The 25,559-nt window shown below is 36.1% G+C and overlaps 1 protein-coding gene and 1 long non-coding RNA gene across 3 annotated transcripts in view; one reads left to right on the forward strand and one right to left on the reverse strand.

Annotated features, from left to right (window-relative positions):
* The first annotated feature begins 13,939 nt into the window (after positions 1–13,939).
* Positions 13,940–25,559, forward strand: part of LOC138937410 (uncharacterized) — a 171,977-nt gene continuing 160,357 nt past the window's right edge. For both annotated transcript variants that reach the window (XR_011447516.1, XR_011447515.1), the window contains exons 1-3: positions 13,940–14,075; positions 14,359–14,683; positions 14,974–15,009. This is a non-coding gene — a long non-coding RNA (uncharacterized lncRNA). The remainder of the gene's footprint in view (positions 14,076–14,358; positions 14,684–14,973; positions 15,010–25,559) is intronic.
* LOC138937091 (transcription factor Sox-19b) overlaps positions 22,100–25,559 on the reverse strand; it is a 28,446-nt gene continuing 24,986 nt past the window's right edge. The window contains exon 5 of the mRNA XM_070303012.1: positions 22,100–23,951. Within this exon, the coding sequence (XP_070159113.1) occupies positions 23,403–23,951 (549 nt within the window). The 3' untranslated portion in view covers positions 22,100–23,402. The remainder of the gene's footprint in view (positions 23,952–25,559) is intronic.

Consider the following 25,559-nt stretch of genomic DNA (forward strand, 5'->3'; position numbering starts at 1 on the left):
AAATAAAATTTTCATCTACAAATCTACATTATTGTACAATTGTTTAGAGTAATATTTAACAATATATATTAGGTGTACAACTTTGCTTCCGCCGTTTTCCTATAGATGGCCTTAGCGGTAAGTAGTGATCGAGATAAATAGATCATAGACGTCATGCGATAAACTTGGGCATCTGTCAACATAACCCCATAGAAACATTATCGATTTGTGTCTGCATCATAAAGTTATTCTCGATTGAAAATGTCAGTTCACGAGCCAAATTCTCGTCATTTGCGGGAGGTTTTAATTTTCTGCTTCAATATGAAGAAATCTGCGGCTGAGGCTCATCGAATGCTCTCAAATACTTATGGTGAAGCCGCTATTAGTGAAAGAACGTATCGCGAGTGGTTTCAACGCTTCAAGAACGGTGATTTTCACGTCGAAGATCGGCATAGCGGTGGAAGAGAGAAGGTTTTCGAAGATGCAGAATTGGAGGCATTACTTAATGAGTCAAAGTCAAAAAGAATTGGCACGATCATTGGGAGTGGATAATACTTTGAATCATAAATGTACAATCAGTTTTTTACAATAAAGCCTCGAATTTCGGAAAAAAAAACGGCGGAAGCAAAGTTGTACACCTAATAATATTTATAATATATAATAATTTATACAGTTAGTTTATCGATTATTGATTTTTTCTAAATTCGTCAATATATAAATGTTTTATTTATTAAATAAAATATTTCAAGTCTGTATAATATGATTTTTTCTTATCCAATTTACACGCAAATATATATTATAATTTTTTTTTAAAAACCAATAATCTTGACAATTTTAATCTTGGTATTATTTTAATAACTAATTAAAAATCTTGTCTCGAATTTCGAGAGGCTCGCGCGTCGATCGCTTATTGGCAAGAGTTGTGTGTGTGTGTGTGTGTGTGTGTGTGTGTCTCCTCTTGATTAAAGAAGGAAGACAAAAATTGCAAGGGCGGTGAGATAAAGAGAGACGCGAGGGGACGGGTTTCCATCGAGCATCCTAATCCACGTTTTTATCGGACGATTCGCTCGCCACCGGCGACACCGTCCACAATGTGTCCTCCTTAATTCTACGCTTTCGTGGCCGTGGCCGGGGCCCGGAATCCCATAAATCGCCCAAAAATTCTCACCGGTGAGCACCCGCCCCGTCCGTGAACGTAAATTATCGGCTTATTTCCGCGGCCCCGGCGTGTCATTCGGATAAATAAAAATATTTATACCGAGGCCGCATGCACTCGGACACTAAATTAAACTCCAGTGTCCAGTGTCCCCACGAGCTTTCTCTCTCTCTCTCTCTCTCTCTACCTCCCTTTATCACTCCCTCTCTCTTTCACCCCTGAGGGCGATGAGCAGGGCGAAAGGTGATTATGCACGCCCTCGTCGAATACGAGCTCGATTAACTCTTTATTTGTTGGTGTATTTTAAAGTCGAGTGTGTGTTATATGAATTAATGAGTTTAGCTTTAAAATATAATGAGAGGATGAGAGAAATGTAAACTGTTGAGGGAGAAGATGCGTTTTTAAATATATTATAATGCTGTTGAGGAGAGACATCTATTTACACATTTCATTATATTTATTAAGAAATAAAGGAAATAAAATTTTTTAAATAATAAAATTCAAATTGCGGGATGTACACGCGATAACATTGGTCGCTTATAAATAATAATTTATTTCGCAAAAACTCTTTTATTGAATTAAAATTCACATATTACATTGACGACAGAAGAAATGCAAACGTGTCGCGAGTGGCTCGTGAATAATGGCAAATAAGAAGATTTGAGTAAAAAAATTCCGTGTGTCCGCGGATTAAAAACTAGATACATGATTTATATGGCAATGCAACACAATTTAAATGAATTATCAATTAAAGATCCGTTCGGAATATAATTCGACGATGTCTCGATACGAGATCATCTTGACAGAATAAAATCGCCGAAATTAACGGCAGTTTCGCCGACAGCAATTCGCGGCAAAATCGCGGGGGATATTGGCCGCGGTAGCCGCATTTGGCAACCATATGCCATGCGCTCTTTTCGGTAGCCCGGACACGTTCATTATCGAGAAGAAAGGCGGGGGAATGAAAGGAGGACGAGAAAGAGGGAAGGGAAAAGAGACTTTTGCCTCCGCTTCCTTCTGTCTCGATATACCCGGGGTATACCGGGTGCGTATAGCTTGTAGTCGTATCGGCCACCTGGGAACGCGGACGATCGAAAGAGATCGAACAATCGTAGCGCACAGTCACGATTGCCTCGAAAGAGCGGCAGGAGAACGAAGAAAATGAGAAAATTGAACGTGCGCGGCGGTGAGGGAGGAACGGAGGGGAGGGAGGGGGGGGGGATAAGAGAATGCCGTTGTTGTTGTTATTATTATCGCGAGTAAGGCCCACAAAACGGACCGCTTCTTCCATTCGCGTCGAAGAAACGGCACTCTGCGGATCGATCGACTTGTTGTTTAAACGATACTCTCGATTATGAGGCCGCCGTCACGTCGGTCCCGCCGAAATTGGCGGCGCGAGACCACCTATTACGATCGCGGAACTAATCACGACATCGGGTAGATCTTTTTCACGTAACGTTTTAAACGGATGCTTTTCACTGACTTTACAATCAATTTAGACGTATATAGTACGTTAGAGTTTTGGTATTAACCGTATTCCTTTTGATCCTTTCTGAATATCATATTATGAATTTTCATGGAAACGGGATCGTAAGACGCAATGCGTGTTTCGCGTAATGTAATTTTTTTATGAGATCCGGATACTTTTAAATATTGGACAAATTGGAACGATGTTACGAACTGCGAAAAGTCCACCGTAAAGTTTTATTTAAAATTTGCGGGATAATGAAAGTTTAAGTGCAAAAACAAAATTTAATGAAATATGTAACATGTCACATCGATGAAGGAATCAAAATGGACGCAAATAAACGTCGAATACACGAAATCGCATAACGTTTTATAACAAAACTTAGATCGCTATACAAAAGAAAAACGACATTTTGAAACAATTATTTAAAAAATCCTATTGCTATAAAATTGTCAAAGGTAACTATAAATATTATAATTTTCTATCTTTCTCTTATTCAGGTTCAAAAAATTTTTAATGGCATAAACAATGATAATTATATATCATAATTAAACATATTATTACTTTTAAATGGCATAATTTTCATTCCGTATAATTTGATTTGACGATTTGTAAAGCTCGCTTTAAATATAAATCGCTAGCTTAACGTTACTAAGATTTTCACTTGTTATCAGCGACATTTAAATTTGTTCACGGCCAAGTTCCATTTTATTTAGTTATATATATATATATATGAGAAATCGTGGTTTGCGGCAACCGACATTGGCCCTCAAAATCGTTCGTCGATCACTTCCGATGATGGAAACACGAAAAGGAAACAACGACGGGCATTACCTGCGCCTTTTTCGAGCCCTTTTCTGTGAGCGATCGGCGCTCGTATTGTTGTCGCCGAAGAAAACGCACGACGATGATTCCATTTCGATCAATGACACATTGGGAGTTCCTTCGACCCGTCGCGATCGATTGAGTTTCTTTTTTCTCATTCATTGCCCCGGTTCTCCCCTTCCTCTCCCTCCCTCCCCCTCCAAATCCTTTATACTCTGAATGCGAAAAAAGGGAGGTGAAAGGAGAGAGAGAGAGAGAGAGAGAGAGAGACAACCCGGAAGGGGCGCTAGGCGAAATATTATTTCCTTTTTTCCGAGTCAACCCTTTTCTCGAAAGAAAAGACAGACAAATCCTGCGATAAACAATCGAGTGATCGATAAACTGAAACCTTTTCTGCGAATACAATGTGTGTATGTGTGTGTGTGTGTGTGTGTACGTAAAAATTGTTATATAATAATTTGTTATATTTGTATAAAAAGAGAGATATATTTGAAAGAGTTGTGTGTTATAGATTAAGTTTTGCAAATGTCAAAACGCGTAGCTAGGCAAATAAAAATTGTTAGAAATCGATCGCGGTATATTATGTAAAATTAATTTCATACAAATATTAATTTTAATTCATTTAATTCAGTAAAATTATTCTTTTTCTACGCTAGATAATTTTAAGATTGTTTTTCGACGCGTCGTCAGGAAACATGCATGTTTGTATTAAAACCGAAATACTATTAAAAAAAAAAAAAGAAAAAAAAATCTGAATAAGAAATTAATGTCAATCGTCGCAACCTCTTCATTCGTGAGAACAGTTTGTAATATCGTTTGTAATGCCGATATTTAAAAGTATCCGGCTGGATATTCTATTCACGCAGCAACCATTAATTAATCCTTTCGATCCTTTCGGTAAAAAATTACATATACATGACACATCGTTAAGCCTATCAATAATCGGCTTTAGGAACATTTTGAAACGCGATAATTTCAAGAGACGCCACGAACAAGATGATTTTTTGAAATATCCGATTGGCAATAAACGTATATTTAAGCGCTAGTAACGTCGATATCGCGTAATGCTCGCGAAAGGATATTATCCCACACGTGCATCACAGACAAATACACACCTTCTCTTTGTTCATCTCGTCCGCGTTAATCCATAATGCGCCGCGCACAATACATCCTTTTTCTCCATTTTACGGCTGTCGCAGTCGAATTCGAGAATAGGAACGTGTGTCCCCGCACCTTTCTTTCTTTCCCTGTCTCTCACCCTCCCCCGGTATCGAATTAAATTCTACCTGGAAATCGTCGTCATCGTCGTCGTCGTCGTCCTTCGGCGTCGCGATCCTTTCGTTGAAAATCGCACGGGCGAATTAGCTGGTAATTGTTGTCCTCGAAAAGAGAGAGAACGAATTACACCCCACCCTTCCCGACTACCTGGCGTGGAGAATTCATTCGGGTATACACGTGAACACGCACACACACAATTCGAAAGTCCACGGTGTATCATCTAATAACTGTCATCATTAATACGACGTTAATTCGATATTATATCGCGCGTCAAATGAAACGAGAAACTTTTGACTAAAAGTAGCGCAAATTTTGCAATTTCGACCGTGTCGCTCTCAATAAGTTTGGATGCTACAACTTTGAAATCTTTCTTATCTCGGCGATCTTGTTTTTTTTTTAAAAACCTCGAGATTTATAAACACCTCGAGGGCTCATAAATCTCTTGGACTTATTTAATTAATTTTTATGGTATATTTCTAAAATTAAAAACTAACACAATATTTAAACTGAAAATTGTATTATTTGATAATTCGTGAGTGATTACTAAATCGAGAGAGTAGAAAAATAATTTTTATAATAAATCGATGTTCAATAATAAATCATATTAACGATCATAAATAATTGACAGATTTTTTTCCACGCATAAAGCGACATAAATTTTCGTAATTACGTGCCGCGTCGGTTGATAATTTTTATACGAAACTATAAACAGAAAGAGAGAGAAAGAGAGAGACTCGTCAATTGCTTTGTTGATTGGTTCGTACCGCGCGTATGATCGGCAGGTCTTATAAACCTGCAGCGAGACGTGCAGCGAACGAACGAACACAAAGTGCAGAGTCGGCATTCAGCGAGAGAAAGGCCGTCCGGCGGAGATCTCGCGGCTCTCTCTATCATTGCAGCAAAGCGTCTCTCCTTCCAGTCGAATTATCGCCCCACGAATTTGATTACAGCTTCTGAAGATGCCGGGGGGCGCGCACGGATGCCGGGTAGAAGATGAGTGACGCGGCAACAAGCATTGTAGGTCGTTTAATAACTCTCAGTGGGTGTCTACCGCAGGCCACTGGTGTTATATTCGGCCACCTTTTATTCCCGCTGAGGCCTCTCCTCGACCCTCCTCTTCTCTCCCCCGTCTATCCCCGCTTCCCCCAGTTCGGAATCCGAAAACGGACCGGGCCGACTTCAAAGAGGCCACAATGCGACGGATCACCAGGTACTTTCACGTAAGGTGGCTTAATTGGAACGCGACTGGAGCCCCGTAAAGAGAGAAGGTGAAGTGAGGTGCTTCGAACTCAAACGGAGGAAGCGGACTACTTCGGGGTCGATTAATTTGATTTACACGTTCGATAATTCGCGCCGAAGACGTCCAATTGCGATAGCCGTTAGATACTACGTTACGTTAACCGATGATAAATTATTACTTCGTCAATTAATGGAATGGCTCCATTGAAAATAAACAAAATAATAAACGGGTTCAGGATGTACAATATATTTTAAATAGAAAAATTCAACATACGATTCGTGAAGATTTTAATAAATTAAAGTTCACGTAAATAATAAAAGTGAAAATGTCAAAAATAATGACAAGAAATGCAACAAATGAAAAACGCGAACGTTTCTATCCTAGACTGGGCTCTCTTAAATAACACAGGTGTGAATCTAGAGAGGGAGTTGTATCATGACAAAACTAAAAGAGAGAAGAATATAGTAAACTACACAATTTTATTAGAAATTGTCGGCTCGTGTGAACATTGCTCGTGTGAATAGATAACTCCGCTACAGCTCTTTTATTCGCTCCTCTCCTCTCTCTCTTTTCTTCATTTTAATGCTACCGTATAAAGGCGTCCCCGCTTGACCGGCGGGCACTTAGCATAGGGCGCGAAAGGCGAGAAGAAGAGAGGAAACGGATCGACTAGGACGAGGTCAAAGCGATCCTCGACCAAGGTTCGACCGGCGCATATTATATCGAATCGATGGGGTATGCCGTCGTTTGTCATCCGCCCAGCTCTTACAGAGCTCCGTTCGTATTTTCGTGACGCAAAAAAAAGGACGCGGGCAGAGAAGAAGATGAAGAAGAAGAAGAAGAAGAAGAAAGCGGCTAGATGGAGGAAGAGAGATTCCGGTCGCGCATTGTCGCGGTTCACAAAGGCCACAAAGGAGGACGTGTGAATCAGCAGTAATGGGGATAATGCAAAACTACGGACGCGAGAGCCCGCGAGGGAGACACGCGGGGATACCTGAGGACTATCGAGTCGTAGGGTCCGACTAGATATGAAGGTGGAAAGGAGAGGAAATATATCGGAACTTCTCGGCCAGAATCAAGGAGTTTAGCTAACGTTTCCAGTGCCCGGAGACGTCGAGTGTTTTCCCGGGTCGCCGAGAATGTCCGCGAAGATCTTTTTTTTCTTCTTCTTCTTGTGAATGGCACCGGGCCTGAGATACACAGGCCCACACGGCCAAGTCGATGAATATAAATAGTGCTAATGTTGTAGAGATCAAGTTGTGGGTTAGTATTAAAAATTTTATTTAGATGAGAGTTACTGATAGGATGCTACAGAAAGAATTCCTCTTTAGAAGAAGAGAATAGAATTCAAAAATAAGGTCCAAAGGACACACGTGTTACGCGAACACGTCCGTATTCGACCAAGGCCGCAACAGAAGTTGTCCGCGAAGATCGAATGACAGACGAATGACAACAAATCTGAGGATAAACCTCACGTGTATGTTTTCATAAAGTAGAGAAACATGGATGACAATGTCTTTAAAAATTTTAAAATTTTGTTAGCCAATGTCGCGAAATTTTCAATATAAGTGCTACAATCCAGCTGATGATTCAACAGACAGTGTATTCTGCGTCCGACGTTTTAATGACAAATCGAATATTTGTTAAATAAAATAAAGATAACAACAACAATAAAAATTCTATCCTAGTCAGATATTAGATGTGACTGTACGTATAATTTATATGGAAAAAAAAAAAAAAAAAAAAAAAAAAAAAAAAAAAAAAAAAAAACTTTATATAATTGTATTATTCAAAAAAAATTTCTCTCTTAATACATTAATTTTTTTTATTTTTATATATATTGGTTGTAGAAAATGTAAAATGTATAGAATTACCCTCACTTGCAAATGAGATGCTGACAAATATGAACGAAATAAACCTACACCGGATATAAGTGTCATCTCCTGAAGAAGTTGTCGAAGGTAACGACAACACATTACATTAGGATAGTCATTAAAAACACGTTCTACAATCTACTTTCAAAAAGACTTTATATGTGGAAATCACCACAAGATAATGGCCAATGAATCGTTCGAAATCAAATATATAGATCGCTTTCTAATAAATGAGAGATTCCAGAGCAACACAAAGAGAGCAGCAGCTTACCCAGGAGGGCATAAAGACTCATATTCCATTGATCGGCGTTTTTTAAATTTAAAGAAAAATTGGTTGTATATAAAACCAAAATATAGGTTAGGTTAGGTTAGATTAGGTTGGGTTGGGTTAGAAAACGAGGGAAAAAAACAACGAATAGAAAAATAATGCGACGTGATCGAGATACTGCATGCGAAACATGACTCTTTTCGTTTCCATAAAAAATTGAGGGAAATAATCGCGATGCTTCCAAAAGGGAATAAATATTTCAAACGTAAATAATGATAATTTTGACGAGCACGAAAGAACTCCGTGAAATTCGGGAGAAATATAACGAAAGAGCTATTTGATGATAATCGCGCGGCAGAGAATTACCAGCGTAATCTTGAATGAAATGTCCAGATCACACCTACACTTGAATCAGAACTGCTCCACACTTGTCGAGGGATCTATCATTGTACCTTACCCTAATAGATCAGCCCGGATGATGATCCAGGCAACCCCAATCTGTGGCATCCAGATAACGCGGATCCGCGGTCGCCCGTTGCGGATCGTTACTTTATTCAATTCGCCCGCACCCCTCTCTCCCCTCTCCTCTTTCTCTTTCACTCCCTTTACCCTCGCTCGGACCGCGCGATTTTAAAAGCGCGGCTTGCTCGCGTGCGCGACACGTAACAATGACACCCTCCTTTTCGATTGGCCGCAACCCCTACACCTACAGACAGTGTGTATTCCGGTGTATCCGGGATAATGGCTTCTGTCGAGACCCCCCTTTTTAAAGACGCGCTGTTCCTTTGCAAGCGCGATTTAAATTAATCGACGGTCGCGCGTTAGTTCGGAAAGATTTATGCTAACATATTAATTACGCTAATTGCAGTGGTTAAACATTTATAATTTATTAGTTATAATTTATATATAATTATCAATGTGAGTGATATTCTATACTCATCATTAATCCGATTTTAATAGAACGAAATTGTTAGATAGTCGCTTGGATTAGATTAAAAAAAAAAAAAAAAAAAAAAATCAGTTTGTCTATTTAAATCCTGTAAGAAACTTCCTTGAATATTCTATGAAGGTAATTTTGTTCCAGATACATTTGTTCAAAATTCCAGGTAAAGAGAATACTTTAAAGATTATTTTGGTCAATTTTCTAAAATAAATATTTTTACTGTTCGCGTTTTCTAATGCTTTTCACTAATACGTAGGAGCCAAACACAAAGCCATTTGAGTTTCAAGTGCTAGATTTACAAATATACTGAAAAAAGTTATATAGCTTTCATTAAGATAAAAATTGTTAATTTGCATAAAATTTTCATTTTTCATCATTAAAAATTTAAACAAAGAATATGTACTGTATGTTCAATATTTTGTCAAGACATTGAATATATAAATGGAGATAGAAATATATATTTTAAACATAGAATTTACAACTTGTGCTTAAATTTATCGGATTGAAGAAAAAAAAGTCTACGGTATAAGAACAAAACGATTAAAGAGAGAATTTTTTGAAAATTCCCCGAGTCCCAATAAAATTTCACGAGAATTTCCTGATTTCTCCAGGTACAAGAAAATTCCTTCAAAATTCCAGGTTTTCCATGCTTCTTCAGGGAGTAGACATCCTGATTATATTAGACAATTATATCTCTTACATCACAAGATTATATTTTTTTATCTTATTCTTTCAAAAAAGTAAATAATAAACTTAAAATTACCGTTGAAGTTACTGAAAATGTTGGTTCTTTAATATGGTATAGTTTGCGGAAATAATATCAGGGAAATATGTATTTTTAAGATTCAACGTAATCTCAGAAATGAATTGCATTTCTTATTCGTAATTAACGAATTATCGCTTAATTTTGAGGCAAGAAACAACTCAGCCCGTACTGTTGGTCGAGTAATTATTTTCGATTGAGCGGCACAGGTGCCGTTATACTTAGATAAGTCAAACGTCGGTAGCAGTAAACCACCAACGGTTGTGTTGCGTAAATATTCGTGAAGGTCTACACATAATAATTGCAAGCTGCCAATTATAACTGGCACTGCTTTCTGTTTCGTAGGATTTATATTTGCGTATCGATTGCATCGCCTGTACAGACACAGAAATTATTCGCGACATCGGTATTAATAGCTACTATTACTAATTAATTCCAAAGTTCCATTCCTATCAACTAGTATCGATTGACATCATCTTAATAAAAATTTAATTTGGTACTTACTTGGTTTTTCTCATCGTGAGCGCTTCTTTTACATAATATTTTTAAATATAATAAACAATATCTCAGCATTAATGCAATATTATAAAACTTATACTTTTAGATACGCTGACAATAATTTTTGTTGTTACGTGCTGTAAACAAATGCAAATGACGAAAATAATTGCAAAGGCATTTAAACGAGATAATTGTACCTGCTTATATAAGATTGCAAAAGTGCGCGAGAATATTATTAAATTCGTTCAAATGAGAGATGTATGCTGTTAAACTGCATTATATCTGTTTCGGTAATATTTATATAAAAATATGTTTTTTTAAATAAATAAATTTATCTGAACTTGTAAATGGGCGATGCTTGAAATGCATAAAATGAGCTTCAATGATTTGAAGGGACTTTTCTCAAATATTGAAATTAATATTGATAACCCAAGCATGTATTATTAAAAAATAAATTCGTGTCATCGTATAAGTGTTAATTAATTCGTCAATAATCGATGACACAGCAGTGTCTCCAAATAAATAAAATTATATATGTTTTCAATAATCTGATTATATTTTTCCAATAAATAAAATTAGCTTCAGTTATTTGACGGCATTACCAATAAACAAATTTAATTTAGTTTCCCTGAACACGTTTATATAATGGATAAAACTGATATTAACGCATGAACGTGCATTTTCAATAAATAAATTCATTGGTTACTTGTGTGAGAAATACGTTTGTCGAATAAATAAAATTATCTTCAATAAAGTGATTGTGCCACTTCAATATACATACATATATATATATATATATATATATATATATACGTATGTGTGTGTGTGTGTGTGTGTGTGTAATTAATATCGTCTAGCTGACGCTTTTCCAATAAACAAATTTCGCTTCAAACCACTGAAGCTTGGGCTTTTATGATGAATATGATAAATATTGATAGCTCTTTTAAAAAGTACATTTTCAATAAATAAATTTACGTTGATCACACAAATAACATTAATTTAATTTGTTAAAAAAAAAGTCTACGCTTTTCAGAATTAAATATTATAAATATAGTTATACAAGTTTCTTTATTCACTTTAAGATAACGGATTTAATTATTAAAATACAAGTGCAGATTGAAAATTTTATAAAACTCTCATTTTTCGCTCAGTTGGAAATATTTATAGTACAATAAAAATTGCAACAATAAATAATACAGGGAAATTCTTTGTTATATTTTCTTATATTTCAAAATTAAAAAAATTCTGATAATATTATCAAGTTGCGTATATTAATATCGTTACATATATTAATACGAATACATTTAGTTATTTCCAAAATTTTACATAAAAACAAAATTAAATAATTAATTAATAGAAATAAATATAAAAAGTGATATATCAATATGAATTTGAATTCAAACTAATTTGTTAATTAGAGAAGAGAGAAATATTCCGTAATTTTATTAATTATGCATTAATCCATTATCTTGAAAGTAGATAATAAAAAATGATGTGACTCACCATAATAATGTTGATACGACCCAGCATAATGTGTAACTTACATGACGTGGAACTTGGTTGCATGACCATTGGTAAATCTATAAAAGGAATGTAAAAATATTAATTTCTTTAATTTGATAATTAATAAAAAATATCATAATTAAATTACATTAATTAATTCCATACCAGAACCATTCAAGAATCAAATATATTATTTCATTGTCGATGGACTGAGAATATAAACAGAGATATATATCCAGCTTTTTATTAAACGTCTAACACATCGTAATATGTTCGCAGTCAACAATGTTAACTGCCTGTCGCACTTGACGTAGATGAACACGTGACACTCGACGACGCTAAATCATTTCAAACAAATGAATAATTAGTTACCAGAGTATAAACGGATTTACTCACCACAATTTCTTTCTAGCTCAATCGTCGCCATCGTCGACATTCCCAGATAACGATCTCGACGGATAAAGTACGCACAATTTTACTCGAGGCACTCACGATATAAGGTTACATTTGCTCGATATACGAAGGAGACTCTGAATCGCGCTCGATTAATCGCGACGCGCACACATGACATCTCATTCGCCACATTGTATAATATTTCCGAGGCGAGATAAATAAAAATACGTAACGCCGCGATATATATTCATACACACACTCTCGCTCGTTCGTTAGCACGAGACGCGCTTGATACACATCTAACAAGGAAAATTCAAAAACACACGCGACAACTTCACCGTCAACCGGCACTGACATATGACTTCGCATCGCTTTGTCAATCTGGGCGATCTGGGGATCGAATGTCGCGACAATGTGTTCGAGTATAGTCGAAATGAAAAATCCACTCTAATGTCGCGTACTTCAACTCGTAATATAATTCGTCGCGATAAATTCACTGTAACGTCAATGCGTTATTCTCGGGAGCGAAAGTTTAGTTTCTTCTATATGTTTTCGACAAGAAAAGATTAAAGTATTATAAATCTCGTCCATAAAATGTGTAGACGTAATATATAGAGTGCTCTCCACTTGGCATTATCAGTACTCCGAGCGTCTTTCATTGACCAATCAGAAGACGTCCTTTCAGGCTGGTCGAATCGAAGCGTATGTAACGTCAAGCGGAATATCCATAGAACATATAAAATTTTGTTGAAATATTTCTTATAAAATAGAGAGTGTTTTAATGAATAATATTTTAATTGTTGCTATAGAATAATGTTAATTAATACAGATATATAATATATCTTATTTTATTTTAATACAAATTATTAATATATTTCTTCTTTTATCAACTATATAAAATTGAGCGTGAAATACATTGGATCGTTATATTTATAAGAATTTATATATATGTATATATATATATATAGCCGTTACTTTTATCGTTATGGTTCTTTATTATCTTACATCTATTCAATAGATAATGTATTTTTTGAAAAATATTTTCTAGCCTTCTATCATAGGCTGTGCATTCTGATAGTCACTGCCAGTACTGAAAATCTATAGTAACGTAAATTATAGATTTTACAATATTGGCAGTGAATATTGGAATACACTCTTAATAATATCAATATTTGTGTCTTATCAATATTTAAAGTCGATGTTTGATAAAAATTTTCGACAAAATTGAAATTTGTAAATTACAATTTAAATTCCTATAAAGATAAGTGTATTAAAAAGTAAAGGTATTAAAATAAAAAATTAAAATCATTAAATAAGTTTCATATAAAAGAAACGCTTGCTATTTTAGAGACAAATTTAGAGTTTTTAATTGTAACGTAGATTATTACATTTAATATTGATTATTAAATAATTTTATAATCTAATAGCTTATTTTAGCATTACGAAAAACAAAAACATAACGATAAAGTAACGAATCGTTACTTTCCAAGTAACGGTAACGGTAACGCGTTACTTTTTACAAAAAATAACGGTATTAACGATAACGCGTTACTTTTATAAAGTAACGTTCCCAACCTTGCGTATAGGCATAAAGAAATTTATCACAATATAAGCTGCCATATTGCTACCTTCCGCACACTAAATGAATGATTGGTTGATTTTTCTGTACATATACATTTTATGCGTCTATCATAGACCCTAATATGCGTGCTTTTTAATATCTAGTAATTTTCATTCGTCACAATCGTATTGTGAATCGGGTGTTATGTCAACTTCGCGCAGGACACGTCGCGTCGCTTCTCTCGTTGTTTTCGTAATCGAAGTCCCGCGTGCAAGCGGCGACGATAATTAGTATGGACGGCTGTAAGTAACGAAATCCTGTAACCGGTACGTATTGCATAAACGACGGAATGCCCGTCGATATATATCCTATTTATTAAGACTTATCGCTTATTCGTTTGAATCGATATAATCGGAGGTATCGCGTCGTACGATCCATCGCGTGTTAATTAAGGTTAGTGATCAACATCGGATTCGTATCGTTTAGTGTCACCGTATTGTGTAGCTTTTTCCAGTTTACTGTCAATTACGATCTTTTATTTGTCAAAATACCCGATATATTGACAGCGACGTTTTTATTATTACGTTTGTGTATTATTTCTCTTTACAGCGTGTTCCGAGCGACAGTGGCCGAGGCTCGTGACGTCATTGTTTACCGCGGCGAGCTTCCTGCGTTTTTTTGACATGTCACTAGTCCTCTCGCTATCGCCACCGATGTGATGTTAGCGCCGAGTATTTCCAAAGTTCCACGTATGTATCGGGAGTGCCGTTGCAAAAGTGACGCGCGATCTTGTTTCGCGTTATTTATATCGGACCGAGATAAGCCGTAGAAAATCGTGGCCGCGTTTTTCCGAGTGATTTGTAACTAAATACGACGAGAGCGAGTGTTCGAAGAAGAGAGACGACGGCGATGATTGAGAGATAAGGAAATTGTAGTGAGTAAATCCATTTGTTCGTTACTCTTGTGACTAATTATTCACCTGTTATTCATGCGTTCATCGCCATCTTGACGGACAGTTAACATTGTTGACTCGAATACATTACGATGTGTAATAAATAACGAGATATACACATGTATATCTTCGTTCATTTTCTCAGCGCATAGACAATGAGATGATAAATTTCGTTCCTGCGTCCATAAATTAATGTAATTTAATTTTGATGTTTTTTTTTTTTATCAATTAGCAGATTAATCAAATTAATTTTTTTACATTGTTTTTGATAGATCAACTTCTGGTAATGCAACCGAGTTCCACGTCATGTAAGTTACACGTTACGGCGAGTCTCATTATTTTTTATTACCTGGTTTTAAGATAATGGATTAATGCAAAAATAATGGATAATAAAATTATGGAATATTCCTATCTTTCTAATTAATAAATGAGTTTGAATTTAAATCGATATATTACTTTTTATATTTCCTAACTTATTTTCATTAATTTAACGTTCGATTTTGTTTTTCTGCAAAATTTTGGAAATAATAAAATATATTTATATTAATATATGTGTAATGATACTTGATAATATTTACTATATTTCTTGAATTTTCAAATATAAGAGAATATAACAAAGAATTTCTCTGTATTATTTAATCTTTATTGTATTATAAATATTACCAACTGAGAGAAAAATGAAAGACTTGTAAATTTTACAGCCTATATTTGTATTTTAATAATTAAATCCATTATCTTAAAATGAATACAAAAAACTTATATAATTTTATAAAAGTAACTGGAAAATATAGACTCTTTTCTTAACAAATTAAATTAATGTTATTTGTGTGATCGACGTAAATTTATTGATTGGTAATATACTTTTAAGAGAGCTATCGGTATTTCTAATATTCATTATAAAAAATCTCAGTGGTTTAAAGTTAAAATTGTTTAATGGAAAAGCGTCAGCAAGACAAGATTGATTATATATATTGAAATGGCACGATCACTTTATTGAATATAATTTTATTTATTCGACAAGCATGTTTCTCACACAAATAACCAATGAATGAATTTATTTATTGAAAATGCACGTTTATGCGTGAATATCAATTTTATCCATTATATAAACGTGTTCGGGGAACCTGTATTAAATTTATTTATTGATAACGTCCTCAAATAACTGAAGCTAATTTTATTTATTGGAAAAATATAATCAGATTATTGAAACCATACATATCATTTTATTTATTTCGAGGCACCGCTGTGTTATTAATTATTGACGAAATAATTAATACTTACATGATGACACGAGTTTATTTATCAATAATACACATTCGGGTTATCAGTATTAATTTCAATATTCGAGAAAAGTCCTTAAATCATTGTAACTCATTTTATGTGTTTCAAGTATCGCCCCCATTTACAAAATATTCAGATAAATTTATTTATTTCTCTAAAAGCGTATTTATAAATATTATTGAAAAAAGGATAATGCATTTCAGTGGCATACATATCGTAAGTATTATCAATGGATGATATGATTTTATTTATTGTGGAAGACAATATTAAAATTAATACGAAAATAAATAAATAAATAAATAAATATATATAGGTATATATGCGCAGATTATAAATGTTTATTTATCAAATAAGTGTGTTTATGAAAGATTTGTTTAAATGATGAAAATAAGAAAATTTTTAATATCGCTTTAAAATTCCGATACTGTTTATTATATTCAAAAATATTGCGTAAAAGAAGCGTCTATGATGAACAAAACCAAGCAAGTACGAAATTAAGTTTTTATTAAAATGATGTCGAGTTGATAGGAAAGGAACTTCAGAATTAATTAGTGATAGTAGCTATTAACAGTTATCGAAACACCGACGTCACGAATGATTTCTGCGTCTGTGCGTGTGTGCAATCGATACGCAAACACGAAGCCTGCGAGGCAGGGAGCGATGCCGGTTATGGGTTGGTAGCTTGCGATCATTATGCGTGGGTCCTCGCAAATGTTTGCGTAACGCAATCGTCGATGGTTTGCCGCCACCGGCGACGATTGATTCGTCTGAATAAAATTATTTAATTGATCGGTAAAAGGAATTCACTCGAATTAAAATTGCTGCTTGTTGCTCGCGATGATATTTCGATCAATGCAAAGGCGAGCTCTATTCACATATAAACCTGGAACTCCATTTTACTTTTCTCATTGTTGTGTTATCTGGGAATGCCTGGGTGCTCTCGCGTCAATTGAGACGAGCTATTATTCAGTGAACACAAGGTGGTAAATAAGTTCTTTAAAAGTGAACTTGTGTGTGCCTTGGTTCTGGCATCCGGGCCTTCAATTCGGAATGTCATTGTGCAGTTTATGAATCGGACACAGCTCTGTTTGTGGAGAAGCGTAGAGAGTATCCAACGTGAACAAAGCTAACACAGGGAGGACCTACGGATACATTGATCTAGCGATCCATCTAGTCGCGTATAGTTCTACCGATCTTGTCGGATAGACCGGAGAATTTCAAAATCCGTAGCTTAGTATACAAAGGTTTTTCAAAACACCTGATCAATATAATATAATAGTTTGACGGAAAAAGGAAATAATTGTTTTGAAGTTGAAATATCGAAATAATAACAAATTACATGATAATTTATTAAGATAACAATTTTAGATGTAAAGAATATATAAAAATTAAGTTTACAAATTCGAAATTTATATTTTATTAGGTGTACAACTTTGCTTCCGCCGTTTTTTTTCCCGAAATTCGAGGCTTTATTGTAAAAAACTGATTATACATTTATGATTCAAAGTATTGTCCACTCCCAATGATCGTGCCAATTCTTTTTGACTTTGACTCGAGTCTTCATTAAGTAATGCCTCCAATTCTGCATCTTCGAAAACCTTCTCTCTTCCACCGCTATGCCGGTCTTCGACGTGAAAATCACCGTTCTTGAAGCGTTGAAACCACTCGCGACACGTTCTTTCACTAATAGCGGGCTTCACCATAAGTATTTGAGAGCATTCGATCAGCCTCAGCCGCAGATTTCTTCATATTGAAGCAGAAAATTAAAACCTCCCGCAAATGACGAGAATTTGGCTCGTAAACTGACATTTTCAATCGAGAATAACTTTATGACGCAGATACAAATCGATTAATGTTTCTATGGGGTTATGTTGACAGATGCCCAAGTTTATCGCATGACGTCTATGATCTATTTCTTTCGACCACTACTTACCGCTAAAGCCATCTATAGGAAAACGGCGGAAGCAAAGTTGTACACCTAATAATAAAATTACGCGGTTGGAAGACGAGAATGAGAGAGTTTCAAGTGATTCACACTTAAACGATCTTGCTTTTGCCACTCGTGATGTGAGTTATCCCCCTCCTTATGTAATCAATTTAAATGAGGAGCCGGTTTTGGTATCCTCTTTTGGTGAACATTACAAAAAAAGTATACCGAACACCGATGCTGAGTACACGCTGACAAAATGTGTATAATCTGTATTTAATTTAATGACCATGTTATTATGTATACGTGAAGGAATTCGATCGCATCAACACTTTCAAACAACATTCAAAAATAATTGAGTAACATTGTGTTGATTAACGAATTATAATAATAATCGGTGAACGGCTGTATATCTCGTCGATTGAAATTTTATCCTGGAATGTATTAATTTTATTAGACGTAGAAATTCGTCCGGTCATTGAATCTGATTGTCAGTAAAATTTGACTAAATGTAATCTGTTGTGAATGAAATTAATAATTGTTTTATTAATTCATTCCAATGATTCTACGACGATTGAATGACAGTAAAAGATAATCAGATAATGTCATAAATTACAATCAATAATTAACGAAATATGTGTGTCTTTTTCCCTGATATCATTTAATTGACGAGATGCATAAACGATAATCAAATCAAGCATTTTATTAGCGGAGATTGATAATTCTCGTGACGATGATAGAAATGTGATAACGTCGATTAACATAATTAACGAATAATAGTTAAAAAAAAAGAAACTAGATGAAAAAAGTTTTCAAATGAAATGTCGTTAACATTTAACACCCCGTTACAATGATTTTCTCGATATTTTTTAAAATTTTAATAAAAAATATTAATTTTGTATTAATTAATTAATAATTGAAGAAATTAATATTTACAATATCTTATTTTCATAACAGGTATAAACTCATCTTCTGTGACAACTGTGTTATACGATATTAATAGGAAGCTATATAAATCTCTTTTTATATTCTATACATAATTTTATAATATCTATAAATTTTATTATCGGAAAACAATTTTTATTATTTTATTTATACTTTATCTGATCTTATTTCTTGACGATATCAGATATATCGATATTTCATACAGTAATTATATTATTTGAGATTCTACGCATACTTTCCTAATTCCTGATGACATCCGAAATCTCACGCATTCCAAAGTAAGTCGGTGTACTAATGAAGTCGTGAGAGGTCGGTCAGGAATGGCGATGCGTATTCGGGCAGCGGGAATCGGAAAAGGGAAAGGGAAGGTAGATGATTTAGATTCCACCTAAACGATCTGTCTAAGCCGGCCTGACGGTTCGGCGGGCAGGCCAAGTTGATCGCCGTTCACTTGGTATAATGGATTTAATGAGATGGTAGCCACCTCCGCGCATCTCCAGAGATATGTCAGGAGTTACCCGGGTCCCCGGGACAGGGTGGGAATCCTGGTATCCTCATTCACGCTTCCTGCTCGCAGAAGCACGCATGCTCTCGACGAAAGGGCGCTTGAGATGATCCTTCTGGGATCAGAAACAATGGACATGCCTCTCAAGAGGATAACGACGAGGTGAAAATTGTCAGTTTGTCGTTTCGAAGGGGCGTGCACGAGGGTCCCTAATCACTGTTCTCGCGGCTGGTATCTTGTTATCACTTGCCGTGGGCTACTGTATAGTTTACGGGCCCTTTTTATCCGGTCACCGTTCGAATTAACAATGCCGCCGTGACGTGTAACTATTCATTACGTCTTTTAGCGAAATACTCCGTCAAAATGACACGAACTCCATCAGGATAGAATGTTTCTGTCAGGGATAAAAAAATTGTTGAAAACATTTTCACGAGTATTAAGGTTTTATTTCTACACATTTTTGAGATTTTAAGTTTATGAATTGCGTGTAAATTCTTTTCAAATGTTGAAATTTGCACGAGTCAATTCATTGAACATGCGTGTGCGAATAGCAATAGACTGTTGCAAGTCTTAATTATAAAATTTAAATTGAATTATAAAAGTTTATAATTTAGTTTTTACAAAATTTTAATGCAAAAATTTAAGAATCGTATTTAAAAAAATTTGTTAAAATAAATTAAATAAATTTATAGTTCGTAAATGCTTTTCAAAAAAAAATATCTTTCAGTTATTAAATTTATTTAATTATTTTTAAAGATTTTCAAACGAATTTTGAAAATATATTTTTGTGTGCGATCAAAGGATTAAGAAATTTATCATATTGGAGACTGCAAAATTATTCGTACCGTTAATTTTAAAATAAATCGCAACTGTTCTATTCGTTTATTCGTATTTGGAAATTACAAGATTTTAATACGCAAAGATTTAAGATGGACATTTGCTAAAACAAATTAATTAAATTTATAATTTATAAATGCTTTTGAACAAGAAAATATCTTCGAGTGTTATTGAATTGATCGAACTATTTTTAAAAGTTTCCGCACAAATTAAAAAAAAAAAAAAAGAAATATATATATACATATATTAATGTGTGATTAAAAAATTAAGAAATTTATTATATCGAAGACTGCAAAATTATTCGCGCCGTTAGTTTTAATATAAGTCGCAACCGTTGTGCGTCTCGATGCACAATGCGTATCGAGACTCGACGCTCGGAAAAGACTATAAGAAAGAGAGAGAAGGCGCTGCTTCGGCCAACGCACGCCGTTGCGTTGCCCATTGTCGGCTTAGAAAGAACGGCAGCTGTGATCGTGAGCGCGTTAGCTGCCGTTTGGAAACTCGAGCCATTTATGCTTTCGCACCTTCACGCTGGTCGATCCCCTCCCCCCCCCCCCTCCCCGCCCCTTTCCTCTCTCCCGAAACCACCCGTGAAAACACCTTACGCTTTTCAGCCAGGTAAATACTGAGATTCTTCTTTGAATTGTTACGAATGGGTCGGGCATGGAAACGAGGCTTCACCAGCCCAGTCGTCCTCTCAATCGGGACTCCCGCTAAGAAACAAACTTTTCTTTAGCGGAATAATAATGTATCTTTTCAAAATCTAGCCTTTTTAACTCTTCATTCATGCATATACTGGGCATCCTTTCGACCCGCGTGTAAGCATAAGAACTATTCTTATATGCGACACATCTAGCTTTGTATAAAAAAAAAAAATTTCTCTCGTAAAGATCTCGAGATATTCAGAGTCAATATAAATAATCGATTCATTTTTTAACGAGAGAATTATTTAAAGAGACGATTTTTAAGTGAATCAATTTATTACATTTAAACGTGTTATTGAGGAGATTAATGTTGATATTGGAAGGGTAATATGTCAAAACATGTTTCGAAGGATAATATTTAACGTTTATTTCTCATTTACGGTACAATATTTATAGCTTACTTTTTGTGTCGCTTGTAATATTATACGCGGATAATCGATACAGCTTAAGGTTCATCGTAACGATACGAATACAAAGGTTACACGTCGTATAGCAGGAAGGTCTCGCTCTTTGAGAACGAGATATTTTCCGCAGCTTATTTTCCCCCTCGCAAAATCGATTTGATCGACACCGTAAAGCGAAAACAGACCGAAAATAACCAACAGTTCCCAAGACAGAAATATAATCGCGTATTTCTGTCAGTCAATAAATTAACAAGAATTATAATTAATTACTCTTTTAAAATACATATATATATATATATCAATTACTTATTTTTAAAAATCCTTGAAATGACAAAATGGACGTTCTTAAAGTGTATCCCGACAAAAAAAAATGCCAGATATCTAATTGGAAAATTAATAATAAATATCTATTTTTATCGATAAATCATTGTTCTTAGCATTGCTCATTTCAATAAAACGAAGACACCATGATTATTAACGCGATGCGCAAAAAATCTCACATAATACTCAAATAAACGGCACAAATATAAACGGCATTTAACTCAAATGTTATTATCTCAGATAAATATTTAGAGGCTACATTTATGACGCAACAATAATAATCAATTTCTCCACGAGAATAAAATTAAACGCGCTTATAAAAGAAAAAGTTAAATAGAATTATTTATATAAAAAGTTTTATTCGAGAAATATCGAAATTTTCAACTCACATAACTGGTGACATTGACACGTTTTTGATAATTAATTTTTAGCAATTAATTAGAATCATCGACGATGAAATTTTACTTTCAATCTCTCAGCCATAAAAAATATTGCTTTATAAGAGTAATTTCTAAGATTCTAAGAGGTATGGGAAAATTTTTTTATCATTAATAAAGCCCGTGCGATTCTCCCAGCCTGGTTATATAATGTTATATAACATTCTATAATATTATATAATATTATACAAACTGAGTATATCTTTGTAATCAGTTGTGCGAGTTGAAAAAGGAGGAAAACAAAGAGGATGCTTACGTTGTTCCAACGAGATCGAACCACTCGCGACAGGTTTCGGACATCATGCATGCACACGATCTTCCATTTGTACTGCTTTCTTCGTCGAGAGCTATGCTCATACGCGAGGCTGGAGACTGTAAAGAAAGCGGATTCGCGTGCGAATATCCGGAAAAGCCAAGTTTTTGCTACACTATTTACACAGGGATTATGTACAACGTGTGTTCTTAACGATGTGATCTCTGTTAAGACTAGTCAGTTAACGACACAGCGGACATCCTTCCCGATCTTCGTTGTCATTCGTAACGACGTTATTGTCGTTAATCCGTCCTTTGCTTCTTGGAATAGAGTTGGTCATTCCGTTGGTCAGTTTTAATCTCGCTGCTAAAGCGAGATGCGATTATATATCCGACCGGGAAATGATCTAATTCTTCCTGGCCGCTCGATAAAAATTCTTCCGAATCGAGCGTTTTGAACGGCGGATGCGTCAAATTGTCGAATCAACAAGAAGTTTTCTGAAGATCAAGTATCTCTTCGTTTCATTAACGATCCCACTCTTCTTTCATAGCTTCTTCAACTTTTATTTAACTGGTTCGTAAGATCTTCATTTATCAATAGCACTGAACCCGCTTTAATATTGCTAGAATCTTTTAAAGATTATTAGAGAATTCTTCTAAAATTGGGAGTATTCTTCAGAAAAAGATTTCATCATTGCAAGTGTGTTAAAATCCGTGATTAGCTATTATGATGAGGAAATGATGTAATCGCGAAAATCCATCCAGTAAAATAAAGGAAAGTTTATTTCGAGAAGAGAATAAAGTTTTTCTAATAACTCTCATATAACTTTCTCATCAGTTTTCACTCTCGTTTCCGTGAAATCCGCGTTAGACGATACAGGGAGACCAGATCCCGTGTTCCTCTTGAAGTCAAAATCTCGACTTGGTTAGACAATAACGTTATTTCCGATCGGCGCGATTGATAGTATCTCTTCATCTCGCCTCGTCAAATTCGCGAAATCTGCGTTAGCCGTCGCGATCCAGCCGTCGCGAGTCAGGCGTCATAGCAGCTGCTCGTCGAGGATAGATCAGAGCTACGCTCTGTCGGGTCAGAAGATGACCGTCAACGGCCGGCGAAATGACTCGTTTCCCGGCGCGGGTGCCGTCTGGTATCCGCCGTACTGGCCCATTTGCGGACCCAGAAGACCGCCAGCCTGGACCGGTCCGGGATAGTAAGCGGGCAGGGTCGCACCGGGACTCGCGGCCGACGACGTCGACGTGGAGCTTGCGCTGGACGAGCCCTGCTCGGTCCTCTCGTGCTGCTTGCTCGTGTCCGGCGACTCGGCGGCTGGCGACCTCGCGGGTCCGTTCCCACCGACGACGCTACCCGGGCTGGATTCCTCGTAGAGCTTGTTGGGCTCGTAACTCGATCGATTGTAATCAGCGATAGTCGGTTTCTGATCCATGTAGAGTTTGGACTGTTCGAAGTACGCCTTCGCCGAGTCCAGGTAGCTCCGGTCCAGATAGGTCTTGGGATTGGAGTCCAGGTACTTGGGATCCGGGTACATACTCATCGCCAGGGTGCTGGGCGGCATGTAGGCGGCGCGATACTTGTCAGCTTCCATGGAGTACTTCATAGCGTCCATCGAGCTCACCACCTGGAACACGAAACGAGGAAACGAGTCTAGTCTCGCGAATATAATATTGTTATAGATCTTCATATTTCGCGAGAATAACAGCTTAAATATAAATTTGGAGGGAGAAAAATTCTCGCAAGCGGCATCGAAAGTCCTAATAAAATCTAGATAAATCGGTGAATCCGCAGATCTTCGCATCTCGAGTCCGGATCCGACGTTAGAAAAAAACGTACGATACAATGGGTAAAAAGCAGGCGACAAATTCGAGAGTCCGACGCATTCGATTCGGTCGGCGCGCGCAAATCGCGAAATCGGTGGATCCGGGCGACACGACCCGGTCCGGAAATTTGTTCTATGTCGAAGACAACGCTGTGCCAAACGGCCATAAAATTCGTCACGTTGGACCGAGCACGTTCGGATGACCGGGCTGCCGCGAGTTGAGAATGGGACGACTGGCCCCGGTGAGATGACCGGTGTTAAAAAAAGAAGGAGAAGGGCGCAAGAGAGAGAGAGAGAGAGAGAATAGCGCGCGTATTGCCGATTCTATAATTCGTGGCCAAAGAAAGGACCGTGCGGGATCCTTTGTCGGATCGTTAAGCGGCTTTGTCCAGATGATTTACATCCAGTCTTAGCGATGCTAAGTCCCTCTCCCGCCCGCTACGACCAATTGATTACAGCGCTCGGTTTCTCTCGCCTCGAAATCCCTCTTTTCCCCCCTTCTCTACGATCCGCGAGAATCGGTGTGCCCGGAAATTTAAAAATTTCTTCTGGCCGCGCGACGTTGAGATATTTGCACGAAGATTCGTCCGATCGCGACGACTTCGAACGACTATCAAATTTTTATTGTTAAATGACTAACGTATATACGTACTTTTGATAATTTCTCAAAATAATTCCGCACACGGTCCAATCGAGGACTGAATTTTAAATTGATTTTATACTGCTTTGGAGATATTGGATAAAATAATTTGAAACCCGGAGTAATTTTTCTCGTCAATATTCAAATCTTAAAATTCGGGATGAATTTGATAAGAAATTTTATTAGACATAAAATTGTGTGAATATCTATTTGTATGAATTCAGTGAGCAAGATAAATTTTCTCATCTAATTATTTACGTCAAGATTTATCCAATTTTCTTTTTATGGACATTATTAAAAATACAAAATATATAATATAAAGTCACGTGCTAAAAGAATACCGTTATTGTACGTCTGTAACTATGTGCAATTTACATCAACGTCGTATTAAATGTTCGTTACTTTGGGATATGTCTACCCTCATCATTATCGCGATAGTTTATTCCCGTCTTCATCTACGCCGTCGTTCCAGGAGACTTAATTATCCAGCGCGATGTCGCTGCTAAAGAGGACAATGACACCGTATACCGTTCGCCTCTGTTTTCGCTCATAAAAGACCGGCATTCTCCTTTCGCGCCATGTGTCGTCGAAGTCGAGAGCGAAAGAGAATGAGCGCACTTTATTTTCCAAATGGCCTCGAAGCGGTGGGAGGGAGCATACAGAAACAAGAGAGTCAACTCTCTCACATCGCCGCATATTGTGCCGCGGCCCTCGATATTTCAGACGCTTCAACATTTTGTAAGAACTCGCTACTTTCGAGAGATAGACAG

This window comes from Polyergus mexicanus, unplaced genomic scaffold (assembly GCF_030449975.1).
Source record: "Polyergus mexicanus isolate NDT 795.1 unplaced genomic scaffold, iyPolMexi1.0 SCAF_10, whole genome shotgun sequence".
Classification (NCBI taxonomy): Eukaryota; Metazoa; Arthropoda; class Insecta; order Hymenoptera; family Formicidae; genus Polyergus; species Polyergus mexicanus.